The sequence below is a fragment of the Hyposmocoma kahamanoa genome, unplaced genomic scaffold, assembly GCF_003589595.1.
Source record: "Hyposmocoma kahamanoa isolate Upper Pololo Valley unplaced genomic scaffold, ASM358959v1 67, whole genome shotgun sequence".
Lineage (NCBI taxonomy): Eukaryota > Metazoa > Arthropoda > Insecta > Lepidoptera > Cosmopterigidae > Hyposmocoma > Hyposmocoma kahamanoa.
Genome location: NW_020653855.1, coordinates 3,106,677 through 3,125,335, shown reverse-complemented (window position 1 = coordinate 3,125,335; position 18,659 = coordinate 3,106,677). Strand labels below are relative to the sequence as shown.

Below are 18,659 nucleotides of genomic sequence, written 5' to 3'. Positions count from 1 at the left end.
TCGAGTGACGGGACGAATAAGTCGTGTGCTTTATGGTAAGCTACACGCCAGTCCATAACAATTGCAGCGCCAGTGAGAGCTTTAAATCGCAAAGATCTAAAGGGCACTGTGCCTGTCCCATGTGCCTGTAATTTCACTAGCATCGTTACCCTTCAAGAACGCAGTAATGCTCACATTATTGCTTGGCGGCAGAAATAAGGTGGCAATACTTCCCTGGACGAACTCTTTCACAAGGAGCTCTACTGTTTTATATGCCCTCGATTACTCGATTTGATACTGTTTCGCTAGTGACTATGACGCAGTCGAAAAGTCCCACACGCATTCAGGTACTCTCCGGCGCACACCGAACGATTCTGGTGCATACGTACCGGTGTGTCCTAGTATATTATGATAGTTACCACCGCATTCTGTGTTTCTGAACACATGCAACGCGAATATCTTAAAATGCGATTGAATAGGAATATTCTAGGCGGGCTCGTTTCATCGTAGACCCCATCGGTGCTGCAGGTCTAGGTAATGGTAACCTATTACAAAGTCGAAAATTTTTTGTCCGAAGTAACGTTTGTTCGAATTTTCATTACACCGAAAACCGAATTATACAGTAACAGTTGTTCTTTCAGGATATGTTCAATGTTTATCGCAAAGACACGATTAGGTTAGGTTAAGTTAGGTTTAAAAGAAAAAAACATTTTCCTCTCAAAATTACTTTCGAGGTTTTGAAATTTCTACCAAACGTTATTTCTGGAAAATGTCTTTTCGGTCTACTGACAGGTAACCCTAGGTAATGGTCAACATTAACTAAGTAAGCCCAAATCTAAATTTCATAGTTTAGCCCACCGGCGCAAAGTTGCCTGTCTATCGGTTTTATAAAGAATATATTTCGGTGAGTGTGCCCATGAGTTCCATCAGCTCATCCCGCCCGCCCCCTTTTACCATCGGACATCCAGACGTACGGCGGGATATCATCCTTACTTGGTCGATATTCCCTTCAGGCGTACTAAGCGCTTTTCATCATCTTTTATTATGCGCACAGCCCAGGAATGGAATTCCCTGCCTGCGTCTATATTTCCGAATTCATACAACCCGGGTATCTTTAAGGACACACATAAGGGCAGTTTGTATGAACTGCGGGTCCGTCCTGGCGCCGGCCCGGACATGGACATGTGTGAACGAGTTTATACAAAATATAAGCAACGATATTTTTTTGAGCCCCTGACGGGCACGTCCCGTCCACGTCCCGGATATGTGTGGATAGACCTTTACGGTGCGACTAAATAGATATCTTCTGGGTGAGCTCGCACCATGGTAGATCCTGTCTTTGCTCCAGAGTTAGGTAGTAGCCAAGAGCAAACTATTTAATTTAAAAAAGTCTATTTAATATTTAAAAAAATAATATGTCAAAAGTTTGACGGGTACAGGGCTGTCTTTCGTCGTTCACGGTAAGCCGGCTGGTGTATTTTTAGGTTACTAGTTTATTTCTGTACCCCGTAATTTATAACGAACCTATTTAAGCAATGCTCAAACTCGAATTCTATTTATATATCTTAATTCATAAATTAAGTTTGAAATCGTCATTTTGACCTAATATAATAACCCTAATGTCCATCGTAAGGCTGATTCCGCTTAGAAGATTTATTAAGAAACTGCAAGGGTTGCTATTTATATACATTAGACGTTTGTATACATGTGAATAAATATTTGAAATAATTTACGAAGAGTGAGCAGTAGTAGCAACGAGATCCTGAAGATGATAGCGGACAGGATAGATGCAGCTGTGTTCCGGAGGATGTTACGTGAGAGTCCGTCAGCCGCCCGGGGGCTGGTTTCATCCTGTTTGATATACATATAAGCAATTAATTTTATAATGTATTCATATATAATTTGTCAGTCTGTAGAGTGACTGTACCGTCGAAATTCTAGGCTGTTGTACTACGTGAGTGCGAATGTCGATTACGCGAAAGACGATAGTGCGAAAACGGTTGCGCGAAATCTTGAATGCGCGATAGTTCATTGGCGCGAATGACGACAGCACGATGTATGGCTTCAGGACAATCTGCTCGCAGGCCTCTAGTATCAAGTTTTTGTTTCCCTATACTTTCAAATCTTGTAAATGGCAAATTTTGATTATCAACCGGAATCTTGTTATACATAGAAACGTATACAATGCCCCTTAACACGTTAATTGTCGTGGTGGGTCAAAATTACCGGCATCTCATCTACTGGGGCCGTGAGGGGTTAAAATGACCGGCACGACACGCTTAAATTTAAGATGTTCGGTCACATTGCAAGTGGCAAACGCTCCTTATTTATTCATGTAAGTAGCACGACCGGCGCGGCCCTGACGGACTTCTGTTGCTACTTGCTTTTTAGGATTTTTGATACCATACCTACTTTTTTACACTTAGAAGAAAAAAAAATATTTCGAATCAAAGAAATTAATTTTAATTTCAAATTGAATTTAAAAGCTACAAACTAAGCAAAAAAAAATAGTTAATGTGAAATGTCAATCTAAAATGCAAGATATATGTCAGTTTCAGGTAAATATCGATCGAACATCAGAACAACCTTAGAATAATAACGCATAGAACATTGGCTTACAATTATATGGACGTCGGGTCCGCGCTAAAAAGTGTCCGCACTTGTAAGGCGCTAAAATCGTATACAGAGCGCGACACTCCGCTTTAGTCTTCATTTGTTCTACTGACAGCGCGATACTGCGATGACATTACAATTTAAACTTCGAATAGGTTGACTTGGGACATTTTTTTCGTGGTTTTTGTATTAAACCCGTCGTCCATTTATTTGTAAGTCAATGGCATAGAATGATAGTTTCATATCAAACGAAGTGTCACAAGTGAGGCAAAAATCAAATTCATGTAGGCTAGTTTTAGTAGTACGCTAATTTTCGGTTTTAGTGAATATTTATATAAAAATACAAGTTGAAACGCGTTACTTCCTTGTGGAATGTGATGTTAGTATCTATTTTATGTTTGTCTGGCGTATTTTTACACTCATTTACCGCACATTTCGTCATTTTTAGCTAAAATTCTGGAGCTGTTCGCGGTGCAAGTTGATCTTGAGCACTGAAGGCCCGCCCGCTCGTGTAGGCCCTTTGGGAGCGCTTCAATTTGCCTCACTTAGCGTGTGCAGGCTAGATTTCTATGCGTTATTATTCTAAGAGAACAACAATATTACGTATACGTACTCTACCTAACATTGTGACCGGGTTTGAAATTCCCGGCACTAAAAAGAATCCCAAAATAGAGCCAAATAAAAAAAACTTATATACATATACAAATGAGAACAGTCATATAAGCCAATGTCATTTTTGGAAGATTTTTGGGAATTTTAGCCACTGACGAACGTGTTAAGTGTATTTGAAAGTTTGTGAAGACGGCTGTCAAAAACAGGCAGTATATTTTTATTCCTCGTATTAATGCTATGTCTGGAGATAACATAGGAATGATATCATACTTGTAAACAAATTACATTTTCTTAAATGTACTAGGACAGTCATCGAGTATATAACCAGAATTAGAGACGAAATGTCATTAAATTTGTTTCAAAATTATCCTGTCAAATTCATTACGGTGACAACTGCACACCGATTGGTCAGCCCGAATTTGAAACAATTGACGGGTAGCGTCAATGGGTGTCGTCAATTGTTTCACTTCAAATCGACCAGTTTAACTTGAGCTTTGTTATAATGGATGAAAATTGAAAAATTGCACGTTTAATTACCGATGAAAAGTGATTCCGTTTCTTTTGTAATTAGGTGTTTAGCTGTTTTTCCCATACCACCGAATGGAATAGCTCCCACATTGTTAGAGATATTATCTTTATTACAATAAGTACAGAATATTTTTGGAATATACGGAGACGTACACACAGGTCAGTTGTTGGCGCTGTACTATTTCAGCTTTCTAATTTGTGATTTCAGCGGAAACGAGAGTTGATATTTAAAAGTGATATAAGGCCCATTTTCCTGATGAGTTGCCAGTGCTGGATGGCTTTTATTTCCGTCTCTATTTCTGATTATAAACTCGATGACGACGCTAGTGTAAGAGTGTAATTTTTTGCAATGCTATCACAACTATGAACTAAATGTAGTTCTCAAAAAAGACACTAGATGGTATTTAGGCCTCGGATTTTGCGAGAAATCTATAGTAACGTGTCAAAAAGTTTTATTTATATAATTAATTTGGTAGAAAAGCTACGCTGCTATTAATAGGTATCTGGGTGTCGCGTAGGTCTCATACGTACTTAGTATCGTAAATTAGACTCATTTTACATTGCCGCGTAACGGAATAAAAACGAATTTTTATAAATATTTATAAAGAGCGTTATTTATAATAATTAACGTACAAATAAAATATGACCCAAAAAAGTAGGTCGCCCGTTTTCTGGAGAATTCTCTAGCAGTTTCGGGAATCCCTTCGCCTGCCGTATCAAATTATACATAATTAATTTTCAAGTTAATTGAATGCCACGATGTTTTACTACCAATCATGGTAGTAAAAAAATATCGTGACATTAAGTAATTTCATAAAAAAAATTAATATCAATTCATTTTATTTTTGTGAAATTACTCTATTAAGTAGTTTGTTATAATTATTTAATAACAAAGATCGAACACTTTACTGCCTCCGTGGCCGGGAGAAATATCTGTATGGCCTATATTTATTTCTCTCGTGAGTTTCGGTGTAATTTGGGGTTGTCTGTGTGTGTGTCCATGGCACCCGCGACATAGGGTCCCCTAGTGCGAGGCTATAAAATAAAACAAAGATAAATTCATTCAATTCGGCTGGACTACCCTCAGATAATCCGTGCCAGATGCTCTGTCAATAAAGCCACGGAACGAAGCAGCAGACCTTCTATGTGCTTCTTGCAGATCTATGTTTTTGGTTTTTGTCGCCAACAAACAAGTTATGATTTTTAGGGTTTTCACCTCAGATTATTTCACAGAAACCATCCCGTTTTCCCCGAAATTCGATTAGTCTATTCATAATACCAATATTGAAGTAATGCCTATGATGAATTTTGTTCAACAGAAGTTTGAATTCAGTAGTAAGTATTGTGAAACCAACATTGTAACAATCCGTTTATACTTTCAAAATAAAACATGCCTGGAGCAATTTTATTTATGTAACGCACTCAAAAACCCAAAAAAAGCATGAAGACAGAGTGAACTTGAAAATGCAGTATGTATAATTATGTCATTTTATATTTTTTTAATAATTAATTTTGTTCTATTTCTTAGCTTTATGGTAGATTATAAAATATACGATTATTACTTTTGTATTATATTCTTAATTTTGAATTTAATTTGAATTAGCTGAATAATTTGGCATTCAATTGACATAATTCGACTTAGCGTAGTAGTTTTTCCCGTACTATGGGAAAAAACAGGTAACATACGGTTCTTACCGTAATTCAGGGAAAAAACGGGTAACATACGGTTCTTACCGTAATTCGGGGAAAAATCGGGTAACATATGGTTCTTACCGTAATTCGGGGAAAAAACGGGTAACATATGATCCTTACCGTAATTCAGGGAAAAAACGGGTACCATACAGTTCTTACCGTAATTCAGGGAAAAAACGGGTAATATATGGTCCTTACCGTAATTCAGGGAAAAACGGGTACCATACGGTTCTTACCGTAATTCAGGGAAAAAACGGGTAACATGCGGTTAATTTTCCTTGGGTCAAGCGGCAACGACAATAGCTTCATTTCAGAATTTATTTTTTTATAAAAACGAAATTAAAGCCATTTAAAAAACTTATATCGTACAGTATACTATTTACTTCAGTTGATAGAAAAAATTTAATTGGTGTATGTAAAGTACCTATTGAATGCAGCGGTTTTCTTGTAAAATTACGAGATAAGTTCGTATTTTTTTCCATTCTGAAAATTTTTAGGAAACGTGTTTTCACACCGTAATCAATCTATATCCTCAATTTAACTATAATATATTTTCCAAAGTTATTGAGTCAACACTTTCACTATTATGCGGAATCACTCTCACTGTGGACTCACGTCCACATTTTTTACTTTTATTCATTGACTTCATTGACTTACAAGTAAATGGACGACGGGTCTAATACAAAAACCACGAAAAAAATGTCCCAAGTCAACCTATTCGAAATTTAAATTGTAATGTCATCGCAGTATCGCGCTGTCCGTAGAACAAATGAAGACTAAAGCGGAGTGTGGCGCACAAAATGGCGGATTTTCGTTGCAGTTTTTACAAAAATAAATTTTAGTTTTTTAGTATTATTGCGTTTTGAGTTTCCTAATTATATCTTACCGTTTTAAGCTGATGACTCAATAAACAAATAATAAATGAATAATAGAACAAAAAGTAACACAAATGTCATTCAAAGCCCAAAATAAACTTGTCGGCCAAAATTTCCTTTATTTTTTCCATCCTCAAAGGCCAAAATAGATACGTTATTTCGATTTATTGTAGTGGTTATGGATGGTGGCATAGATATATGACAACAACGGAGCGAGATGCTGTCAAGTCTAGTAATCACAATTTCCGAATGTTCTTCAAATATAGATCACTGATGTACACTTACAGTAGATAGAATTTAATGGAAAAATACTTCAGAGAAATAAAGTTGTAACACAAGGGGCATACTGTCTTTTAGTTAAAGTGCTGTAAAAAAATATGAAAAAAAAAAACCGCGATTAACATAAATTTTTATTCTTACCGGTTGTCTACACTCAGTTTGTATTGCCTACCAAAATATATCAAAGCTTTTTTGCTCAGCTCATCAACTCGAGTTACAAAGACAGGATTTTAAAATGTATTAACAGGATTTAAAACTGGTAAACCTTAAAAAGAACATCAACTTTTTGAATAATAGAACTGTGAGTCCTAAGTGGATATAAATTGTATTGCATAGAAAATTGCAGAGCATCCAGCCAGGTCTAGGTTTTCCATAGACTGTTTATTTTTTCCATCCTCTAGTAAGAAAACCTCTTCTTACTAGACAGAATGTCAATTTAGCACGCCTTTTTATTTTACTTTTTTTTCTTTCATCAAGTTTCCGCACGAAAAATGTTACAATTTCATATTTTTTCCATAGGCCTCATTTATGTCACCCTTTTATTATTCGTATTAATTGTAAGGAAGTACTCACTAATATTAACCGAAGTTCCCTCCACCACGTTTAAAGGGGCGAGGGAGACATGAGGAGGGAGAGGTTCGATGGCTGCTAGGTGCTCCAGACTTGGTCTGCTGTGAATCAGGGGCAGGGAGGTTAGCAGGACCAGCAAACTGAAAAAAATGGCATTTTTATAGATTTTATTACAATCGATCACGGGTGACCAATGTTTCGATGTCTTTACAGGTACCATAATCACGGTTAACGGTAGTCAGTACACGATTAAGATCCGAAAAAAATCTCACTTTCATGATTTAGAGTTAGTCAAAATGTTGAAAACGCTCATCTTCGAACGAGATAATGATTCTCGATTCAGTTTTAATAATGACGAATTGCTTCAACGATGAAGGAAACGTTTGTTATGGAACCTAAGTATTGGAGGAACATTCACAAACATTTCGCAAGTGAACTTCCGCAACGAGAATGTGCGAGCACGACGGAGCTGCCTAAGCTTTCTATTTAGAGGACCGTACCCAACAGTGGGATGAAAGTAAGAAAGAAAGAAGGAAGGAAAGAAAACTGATTATTGTACAAATACAGAGATGCATATGAACAAAAAAACAGCATGAATTTTAAGTAAAAAAATAATGCATGAATTTTAGTTTGTCATATTAAAATCGAAAACTTTTAATTATGCATTATCCAAAAAAGGGAGGAAGTTCGATCGAAATTGACTTCTTTTTGTGTAGATATGTTAGACGATTACACCGCAATTTGTGAACAAATTTAAATTATTCTTTTTTTTTGTTAAAAAGCAGATTGAAATTTATTATTAATTAATTGAAACCGGTTCGGCGGAACGGAATAGAAGCTTCGAGCTTCCATTCCGGTCCGCCGAATCGATTTCAATAATCTTTGCATTGAGTCATCTGCAGCTTTCGACACCGTAGCGACATCTGTAAGAGATTTCCCTTACCTTAACCATCTTACTCAGCACAAATAAGAAAACAAAGAACTGTTTGTTTTACATTAAAAAAACGACGACCACAATAGTTAGTTGAAATCGGTAGATGGAAAACGGCTGAAATTCTATAAACCAGATTCATCCCCTAATTCGCCACCCTTACATACACTTACACGAACTGCCTCCGTGGCCGAACGGTTACCATGCCGGATTGCCACGCAGAGGTCCCAGGTTCGATTCCCGGGCCGGGAGAAACATTTGTATGGCCTACATTTATTTATCTCGTGAGTTTGGGTGTAATTTTTGGTTGTCTATGTGTGTGTCCATGGCACCCACGACACGGGGTTTCCCTAGTGCGGGGCTATGTTGAGTGTATGCGTTATTACTATTACAGGTGGGGTTTTGTCTTCAAATTAGAATGTGACCACTACTGAGTTACTCCCTTTCCAACAAAACAAAGAATCATCGAAATCGGTTCACAAATGTCGGAGTGATTCAATAACATACACACAAAAATACAGTCCCATGTCTTTCTACATTAGTTTTCATTATAGTGACTCTCCCTACCGACCCTGAGGGTAGGGCGAGAAGGGCACTACAACCTATGCGCGTACAGGAACTTATAAGTTCAGGTTCTGACCCCAGATCAGCCAGTGTACAGGGTTGTCACAGACCTCTGTCACTGACTTCATCCGGTTCTTCGAGAGTCTAGTGCCTCGGGTGAGCCTCCCCGGGTGCACGTACAGTACCCTCCCTATTTTCCAGATAAGTACCTGTAGATACGCTTACTTCCCGTTGCGCGTTGCACAACTAGCGGTTGCCACCGCGAAGCCGTCGCAGTATCCTGCGACAATGTCCGGACATAGCTTCCAACTTAAAGGTCACGACGCACAAAAATACAGTCGTATTGAGAACCAATCCTTTTTTGAAGTAGGTTAAAAAATCTCTCTACAGCGAGTAATTCAAAATGACTCAGTAAAAACTTACGTGTTACATAGCGAAACCATATTGCTTTCAATGATAATAATCTTGTTAACCAACAGATTGTTACAACCTCGCACTGTTGTACTTGACATTCAACTCGTTTTTGCATGAGTTGTATGGCTGATTGAACAATACTGACGAGTTTTGTAAAAACGTATGGGAACAATTTTGTTTAACATTCGATTTTGATAGGAAGCTTGTATCTTTATAAAGTTGTTTTTACCACTTTTATTGTGTGATTTCCAGTTTATAGAACTGGTCTACTAGCGTTAAAAGTTTTTGTGATTTTGTAATCCACATCAGACTTCTACCTGATGAAAAGTATCTTTTGTTATATATGATTGGTGAAATTGGAGAGATTAAGGAAAAAAAAATAGAGTAGGTATATCTGGTCTAACCAATAATATTATTGATATATATAATTAAAGAATTCACTTTATAGCATCGAAAACATTGTAATGCAAATGACACATAAACGTGTAAAGAAACGGTATCCTGGATACAAATCCAGTTATCGATACGGAGGCATATAAGTTGTTCTAAGTCGAAACACCATTTTTTGCTAACTTAATGTGTCCCTTTTTTATGTATATTATAGTTTCCATATTTAAAAAATAAAAAAATCACTTAGGCTCAACTCACACTGGCGCAGTCGAAACGTCGATTCGCGTCCTGTTTTTCTACTAACTACAACGCATAGCGACGCGCGAAACTGCTCGACTTTAAGCAAGAGTCGACGCGCGAAGGCAATGGCGCGTGAACACGCTAAGAAATTCGACGTGTCTGCTACAGAAAAGATGAGAATGTTCGACAAGAACTTTGTCGGATCTAACCACGAAAACATGTCGTGTCTGATGCAGACGGGAAAATGATCACTGCACTGTACACAGTTCGTGTGTAGAAACGACACGAATTCTTGCGTAGACTTGGCGACTTTTCTTAGCGTGGACACGCGCCCTAACCGTTCCGCTACAGAGGCAGTTAAATTCACTTTATGGCATAGAAAACATTGTAATGCGAATGACACAGAATAGAATATAAACAAACGGTATCCTGGATACAAATTCAAATAAAATATATTTACGACAACAATAATACCGGCAGTATATAACTTCCAAGTTGTTAAGAGCAAACAATACGACAAACGTCGTATGTAAACGTCGTCCGCCGAACGGCCGCCGCGCAGCGACCGCGTGCGTCTAACTGTCACGGCAAAATACACTCTATTAGTTCTTTTAAGTTTCAACTTAAATGAGCGTCTCGGGCACACGGGCGAGCTTGGCTTGAACTTAGTCTACGCGGCGGCCCGCGCGTTGTATTATTCTGAGGAATTTAAATCTTGTTGCCTAGTAAATAGAATTTCAGATTCAGATTTCAGATTCGCCATTAATGTACACGAAGGCGTGGTGGTTGGCCGGTCGCTGCGAAAACTTTCGTGTAACTGGGCGCTAATGGTCGTATTCCAGAACTCTACTCAATGCTCAAGTCAAGATTTGAGTATGGTTTAAAGCACTCGAAATCATACTCAAGTCCCTGCCATTTGGGGTCGTATTTCCAGTGCTTGTGTTGCCAGTGCAATTCTGACTTGAACATTGAATAGAGTTCTAGAATACGACCCTAAGAGTGCTCGTTGCAGGCACATGAGACTAGTCAACCTATGTGCCACTCAGGTCGGCGCACGACTTGTTCGGCCCGTCACTTATGTCCACTTGCACTAAACTTAAGTATGTCTTAAACCAATGCTTAAATTGATAAGACACTCTTAACACAATGTATTAAGAGAGTGTCTTTTGCATTGCAATTTTTGGTTTAAGACGTACCTAGGTTTAGTGCAAGTGGACATTAGTATAATAAAAAAATGACAAGAAGAGCAGATAGGGTGTGTTAGCAACTCTGTATAGTGTCACTTACTCAACGGAAATGGGTGTAATTACACTCTTGGTTCATAAATGCGGAAAGAAACCAAAATACAAACAGTCGTAGGAATCGAGGAAACGGACGAACGTCAATTGAAAAACGAGTAGCTGCCACAATTGTTCAGTAACACTCGTGTGAAAAAATTCTCATACATATCTACAGCTGGAATTTAATTCTGATATGACAAAAGTAAAGCCTCTGTGGCCGAACGGTTACCATGTTGAACAGTAACTGCCGTGCAGGGGTCCCAGATTAGATTCCCGATGAAAATGTTCCAATTTACCTACGCTTTACACGAATTAAAATTTGTCACAAATTTAAAAATAGCTTTATCAACCTATTACGGGTATGCGTTTGCATGATTAAATTACGGCTTGATGCTATGGGGAAACAGTACCCAGGCGAATGATCTCTTTATCCAACAAAAAAAGTATGTACGTGTCATCACGAATATCAAACAGATGGAATCTTGTCGACCACATTTAAAAAAATTACAAGTATTAACCCTACCTTATAAGTACATATTTGAAATGGCTAAATTTATTACAAAAAATAGTGAACTATTCATTAGTGCTGTAACCACTTCTATAAGTCTAGATATAAGAATATATTAAGCCTTTCACAAAGTACATTAAGCATCTATCAGAGTAACTAGTCCATATTATAATGCGATAAAAATTCACAATAAAACAACCCGAATACCTAAGATGTGAGACAAATTACAAAAATTTCACTAAAAAATTAAAAATATTATTAATTGACAAGTGCTATTATAACTTAATGAATTGTATATTGACAAACTTGCGTAGTTTTTGGTTAAATTATTTGTTACGTGGTTTTATGTATTTGACCAAGGCTGATGATGGATAATTGACATGTTATTTTGATCTAAATTGTATTTTTATTGTTATATTATTATTATATTTTGTAATGTGTGAACAATAATGTAAGCCAAAATGTGGCGACTAAGTGCCATACCCCTGTGGGATGTCATAGCAATAAGTACTAATGGAACGTGCATTGTTATGACTTGCATTTGAAATAAATAAATATTTATTTCTCTAGTGAGTTGGAGTGCAATTTATTTGTCCATGGTACCTGTGACACAGGGCTTCCCTAGCGCGGGACTATTAGTGTGTGCGTTATAAAAGAAATGCCGTGATAGTGAAAGTTTCCGAAAAGTTACCACGCTTTCGCGTACCTTAAAGGTGAATCTGAATTCTATTTACTAGGCAACAACATTGAAATTCCTCTGAATAACACATAGGGCGCACTATAGGTTTCCGAAACTGGCCACTTACATAAACAATATTTAAAAAGTAATTACAACATTTGAAAATGGAACTCTTTGGCTGTAGAATATAGTTTGTTTTATCTGACTGTCGGTTGTTTTTACATTGTGGCGTCATTTTAGAAATTGGTTGTCTACATCACCATGGATTCAACTCGTGAAAATTTTCGTAGTATGATTTTCTACGACTTTAAGCGTAATTTAACAGCTCGGCGGAGCTTTGCTCGGCTTCAAACTGCTTTTGGCTATGAAGCACCAAGCAAGACGACTATTTATAGCTGGTTTGCAGAATTCAAACGCGGTCGTGTGAATCTCAGTGACGAATTTCGTGATGGTCGCTCGTTCACTGCTGTGAACAACAAAAACATCGATGTTGTGCGCCGTATGATCAAAACAGACAGAAATGTGTCATACCATGAGATTTGGGCATCTTTAGGCATAGGCATGAGTCAAATACAATCAATACTACACAAACATTTGTGTGTGAAAAAGCTGTGCTCTCGGTGGATCCCACACAATTTGACTGAGGCTCAAAAAACGGATCGCATCACTTGGTGCAATGCCATGCTTACCAGATTCGACGAAGGAGCATCAAATTTGGTGTGGGATATAGTAACAGGTGACGAAACATCGATTTATAGTTACGATCCCAAAACAAAGTAGCAATCGAGCGTATGGGTCTTTCGAGGTCAGCCGAAACCAACCAAAATGGCGCGCGTGCAAAATGCCTCTAAGCGGACGATTGCTTCTTTTTAATAAAACTGGACACGTGGCTCCTGTTGCTTTGGAGAATCGTTGTACCGTAAATAGTGATTGGTATTCGACCATTTGTTTGCCGGAAGTTATTGGCAAACTCCGTAAAAATAACCGTAAACACCGTATCATCTTGCACCACGATAATGCCAGTTCTCACATGGTCAGATGGACAAATGAATTTTTGAAGGTGACCAACGTTGACCTTATGAGCCATCCCGCGTACAGTCCCGACCTGGCATCTTGTGACTTTGATTTAGTTTCAAAAATTAAAAACCAGTTACGCGGTCAATGATTTTTATCACTTGAAGAGGCTGTCGAAGAGTATGAAAAATATGTTTCGGAGATTGTCACGGAGGAGTGGCATAAATGTTCAAAATTGGTTCATTCATATGAAAAAGTGCATTAACGCTAACGGAGAATATTTTGAGAAACAATAAATTCATTTCTGACCATTTATAGTATTTTTTTCTTATTCATTCCGGAAACTTATAGTGCGCCTCGCGTATAACAGCGCGGCCTCCGCGTAGACCAAATTCAAGCCAGTATCGTGCGCGTGCCCGGGACAGTCATTTAAGTTAAAACCTTAAAAGCTAAGTAAATAGAGCGTATTTTGCCATGACAGTTAGACGCAAGCGGTCGGTGCGCGGCGGCCGGCGGCCGTTCGGCGGCCGCGCAGGGTGAGCGCGGTGAAATTCGGGTCGAATAAATGCGTTGATCAATCAACCGCCTTTCAAGCAGCGGCCGTAGGTTTGAATTCGAGCTCATAACTCTGAGCTTTCGGAATTTATGCAGGGCATTTAATTTTAAATAAGCTTTTTGGTAAAGGAAAACATAGCGTTGAAACCCGCACGTCGAAGAAGGTTCACAATCCTCGGAAAAAGTGTAAAGTCCCCAACCCGCATTGGGCTAGCGTGGCGGACTATGGCCTAAACCTTCGCCTGAGAGGAGACTCATGTCCAATAGTGGGACGTATAAAAAGGTTGAGACAACTTGACAACAACAATTTAAGCGAGTTGGTTTTCAAACCATTTGCAACTACTTACGGCCTTGACGGCCTCTGTGGTCGAGTGGCTTGCACTAGTGTTGAGTTACTCTTACACGAGGCGACTCGTTTGGTCAGTTTGTCACAACACCTCATGACATAAAAATATCCTGCCTCACACTCACCTCACTTCATGTCATAGCTTCACTCATGTCACACTGCTTCGAATTCAACAAATGATTGATCTGTTGATTCCCTGTCTGTTGTGACATTGCCGTAGGTGCAAACATTCTTCCCACTACCTCACCTCATTTGAAGTGGGACATTGTACCGCCTCATTTTTTCAAATAGGTACTCCCTCAAACTCATTTTAATTTCATGTCTTACCCAACACTAGCTTGCACACCGGTTTTTATGGTGTCGCCATCTCTGAGGTCCCGGGTTTGATCCCCGACCGGGTTAGTGTAGAAAAGTAACTTTCCTATATTGTCTCGGGCCTGGGTGTTTAGGGTACCGTCGTTGTTTCCGATTTCCATAACACAAATGCTATAGCTACTTACTTTGGGATCAGAGCAATGTATGCGATGTTGTCTAATATGTCTAACATATACACTTAAATACGCCTACGCCGTAGACATAGCTGTAAATCTTGTTTCATAAAACAACAGATACTTACCCTTCCATGTTTGTATATACTCAAAATAGCGACATTTGTTAGAAACAATATAAACCTCTTTGAACATGTCAGAAGTGAACGTAGACAGCATAAGCTGGTACCTAAATCGCCTAAACTTACAATTGTTATAGCAATATATAACATGGTACCTAGTAATATATTACTTCAGAAAGACGAAAAAGTGTTTTGTGACAAGTTGAACCTCCTCATACAAAAGTGTTATTATAATAAAAATCCATTTATTTCAGGCCATACCCCATAAGATAATGGTGTAAAGAAAACTTTAAAACTATGTTGTATGATTGCAATGAATTTTGAAATATTGATAGACAATTAAAATATTGAATTACAAAAAAGTACAAGATTTCGTTAGAGACAAAGAACTCTGATCTCCCTGTATTAAGCTCTACAATTATAATAAATTAGTATATAGATTCATTATTTTATTGATACTACATTACTATATTAAGATATTTTATTATTTAAAAGAATTTAATAATTTTGTTATTTCATTTATTAGTGATTATTAATTTTTAAGTTGTACAACGATATTTTTTTAAGTCTTAGCTACGCCCTTACAGGGTACATGTAATGTAATTTTAATGTTGAAATACAGTTAATCCTGTAGAACGTGGGTTCCCAAACTTTTGTTCACGCCCACTTAGGCAAGATAACAATACTTCAAAGCCCACGACAAAAAATAATTGATAGAACACGAAAAAATAATTGAGAAAACGCGCATTTTTTTATATTAACTTAACATAAAAAAATCACAAGGAAAAAAATATGTAGTGGAGTTTATATAGACAAATCAGGTTTTTTTTTTCAAATGCGGTAGCACCCCCTGGATAGCACCAACGCCCCCCAATTGTCCACTGGGGGGTTGGTACAGAAACTATACTGTAGAAACTCAAATATGTTCTTCCTGTACCTCAGGTCTGGTGAAACTGGGTGTCCACTGCGTGACGGGGAAGAAGGTGGCCGTCAAGATCATCAACCGGGAGAAGCTCAGCGAGTCCGTGCTCATGAAGGTAAACACACTTGTCGTCTTTTTACATTTAAAAAAAACGAACTCAAAAGTTTGGAGAATTACATTTATTTGCCAAGTTTCATTGAAATCGGTTAACGGAAAGTGGATGAAATCCAATATACCGGAATCATCTTCTAATTTGCTACCCTTAGAGATTGAATATTTCCTTCGAATGGGACCACTAAGTCAAAGTCAAAGTCAAAGACTAATTTATTTATATAAATTTACACTTGAAAACGTCACATTAAACAACTGCTCGTTCACTACGCTGACTTCCCTGAGAAATAAACCACTTTGAATCAAATTTGTGTGGAATCTAGAGCCATGTCGTCTTTCCATACATCTGTATCTAACACGTAGTCTTCAATTTTGTAATACGTCTTTTCAATCAAAATATTTTCATTGTACTTTTTAAACTTGGGGAATGATAATCTTAATATATGCTTCAGGATCTTATTGTAAAAACTACTCAGGAACAAAAAAAACTGTAGACTTGAGAACCTCCTCCGAGTGAAAAATTTATCGCACTAGATTAAACTCGATTACAATAAAACGGGCACATTAATTGAGCTGCTAACGAAAGACTAAATTAGCATTCGCCCTTGGAAAACTTAGTAATTTCGGTCGAGTTTCCCGAAACTCTATTGACTGGAAATTAATAACAAAATGGGAAAAACAAAAATATATTTTTCATCTCACTAGCTCGGAAACGATTTCTTTCTCATTAGAGAGCTGCGCACAAAAGCGTTTTTTCCCGGTAACTGTCGTTTTACTACCGACTGTATGAAGAAATATGTTGACTACTAATAAAAAAATGGTGATTGCAAATTATATACATGTATAGAATAATAAATATTTATCTCCATGCCTCAAAAGTACGTCGTTTATCTTTATAAATCTCTAAGGTTTTGTCCCACAATACGGGTCGTTCCTCTACTAAACTAATTTAATCAAGAATTTTATTTTATTTTATGTTTTATTAATAAATCGTGTAACAGTGGTATTTTGCGCGTCGCGGCGGGGGTAGACAAGATTTTTTTCTTGTCCGGCGCCGAGACTGCGTACACAGTTCGTGTGTGTAGAAACGACACGAATTCTTGCATAGACCCAGCGACTTTTCTTAGCGTATACACGCGCCCTTAGAGATTCATTGGTCATGCGCGCAATATTCGATTTTATCACTACAATTTCAGAGATTATTCAACAATTCACAATATTATTGTTGTCTCGTTCACTCTCACGTGAAGTCCTCACTCTGACACGGTTCGCCTTCTCACTCTTCGTTTGGGTCGAACATTTGTTCGATAGAGCATTCGTTCGACAAAACCATAGTTCAATCGAACCAAAAAGTCAAACAATCGATCAACGAGTTAATGGGTCAACGGGTCAACGGATCAATGAGATCAATTCATCCTAATTGCTCCGTGGCGTAGTGTCCATTGCATAGTAATTTTGTAAGTTTAATATACTTTTCGGAATGTTGTGTTATTTATGAGTGCACTAGCTAATATTAAAATATTAATGACTAATAAATAAGTAATTTTTAATGCTCATAAGTTTCTTATTATGTATTTTTGTTTTGTAGGTGTTACTTTTCCTAGAAATAAATTTTAGTGTCCTAAGTGTGGTCTATCTATATATAATGATGCATTTAACTTTGTACACATTACCCGTCAGCAGGAAAAAATAAAAGCTGACTGTATAATTTGACACTTTTAAACGCGATATGGAAGTATCGTGAGCGACGGGTGACCCGCTAAGAGATTGAACATATGATCGAATCACATTACGCATGGGTCATGATCATTGACTTACAAATAAATGGACGACGGGTCTAATACAAAAACCATGAAAAAAATGTCCCAAGTCAACCTATTCGAAATTTAAATTGTAATGTCATCGCAGTATCGCGCTGTCAGTAGAACAAATGAAGACTAAAGCGGAGTGTCGCGCTCTGTATACGATTTTAGCGCCTTACAAGTGCGGACACTTTTTAGCGCGGACCCGGCGTCCATATAATTGTAAGTCAATGGTCATGATCGACCCGGGTTATCAAAAACGTTCGACCGACACAGGTCTACCCTCGCTATGCTCAGGAATCTATTTTTGAATAAGTCGCTTCTCTCGTGGTTCAACCTTAGCTTGCTTAGATTTCAATACAAGCACATGCGTCAAACAACAACTTTGCAGCCTTGCATATCAAATAACTATTATAATATAAACATTGAAAACTATTGCTAAAGTATAGCGATATCTGCGTTAGGAAAGGTATCCCTAAAGCTCCGTGTACATCGAAAGTTACATAATAAGTGACGTAATTTATACCCACACGATATTAAGTGTGAAATGCACCGACAGCGGGCGTGAGTCGAGCTCGTGAAATTATTTAAAAAATCTCATTCAAATTTAGCATTCTACATTCTATATGACCATGGGGTATCTATAAAAATACGTTTTTCATACAAAAGTAAGTGAAAAGTTACAAAAAGTACATACAATATACTATACTGGGATTTCGATGGTAGCTCTACGGGATCTTTACACCTACATATTATATTCAATATTAATATATTATATAATATATTATATTCAATTCCTTAAATGAACTAGCGTGAAATAAAAGGTAATATAAAGACGCTACTTCTAAACTAAATCGTAGTAAGAGAAAGACATAAGTAGCAAATTGTTTCTGAAAACAAATAATTGAACTATGTCAACAGTTCTTGCAACCCTGAAAAGAGTTAAAAAACATAATATTGAGAAATCATTTAAATAAAACTTGCTCAGTTGTAGTTAAAGGTAGTCTTGTAACCTTCAAACTTTGTACATAAATTAATTAACATTATCCAGTCTTAGGGTCAAGTAATATCAGTGGCGAGGCGTGAACATTTTCCTAGGTAAAGCCGAAGTTACGAAGTTAGTTCAACTTTTTGAAGAAACAAAA

General features: G+C 37.5%; 1 protein-coding gene across 1 annotated transcript in view; it reads left to right on the top strand.

Annotated features, from left to right (window-relative positions):
- LOC113232141 (serine/threonine-protein kinase BRSK2) overlaps positions 1–18,659 on the top strand; it is a 71,174-nt gene that overhangs the window by 6,206 nt on the left and 46,309 nt on the right. Inside the window, exon 2 of the mRNA XM_026466778.1 lies at positions 15,622–15,716. Within this exon, the coding sequence (XP_026322563.1) occupies positions 15,622–15,716 (95 nt within the window). The remainder of the gene's footprint in view (positions 1–15,621; positions 15,717–18,659) is intronic.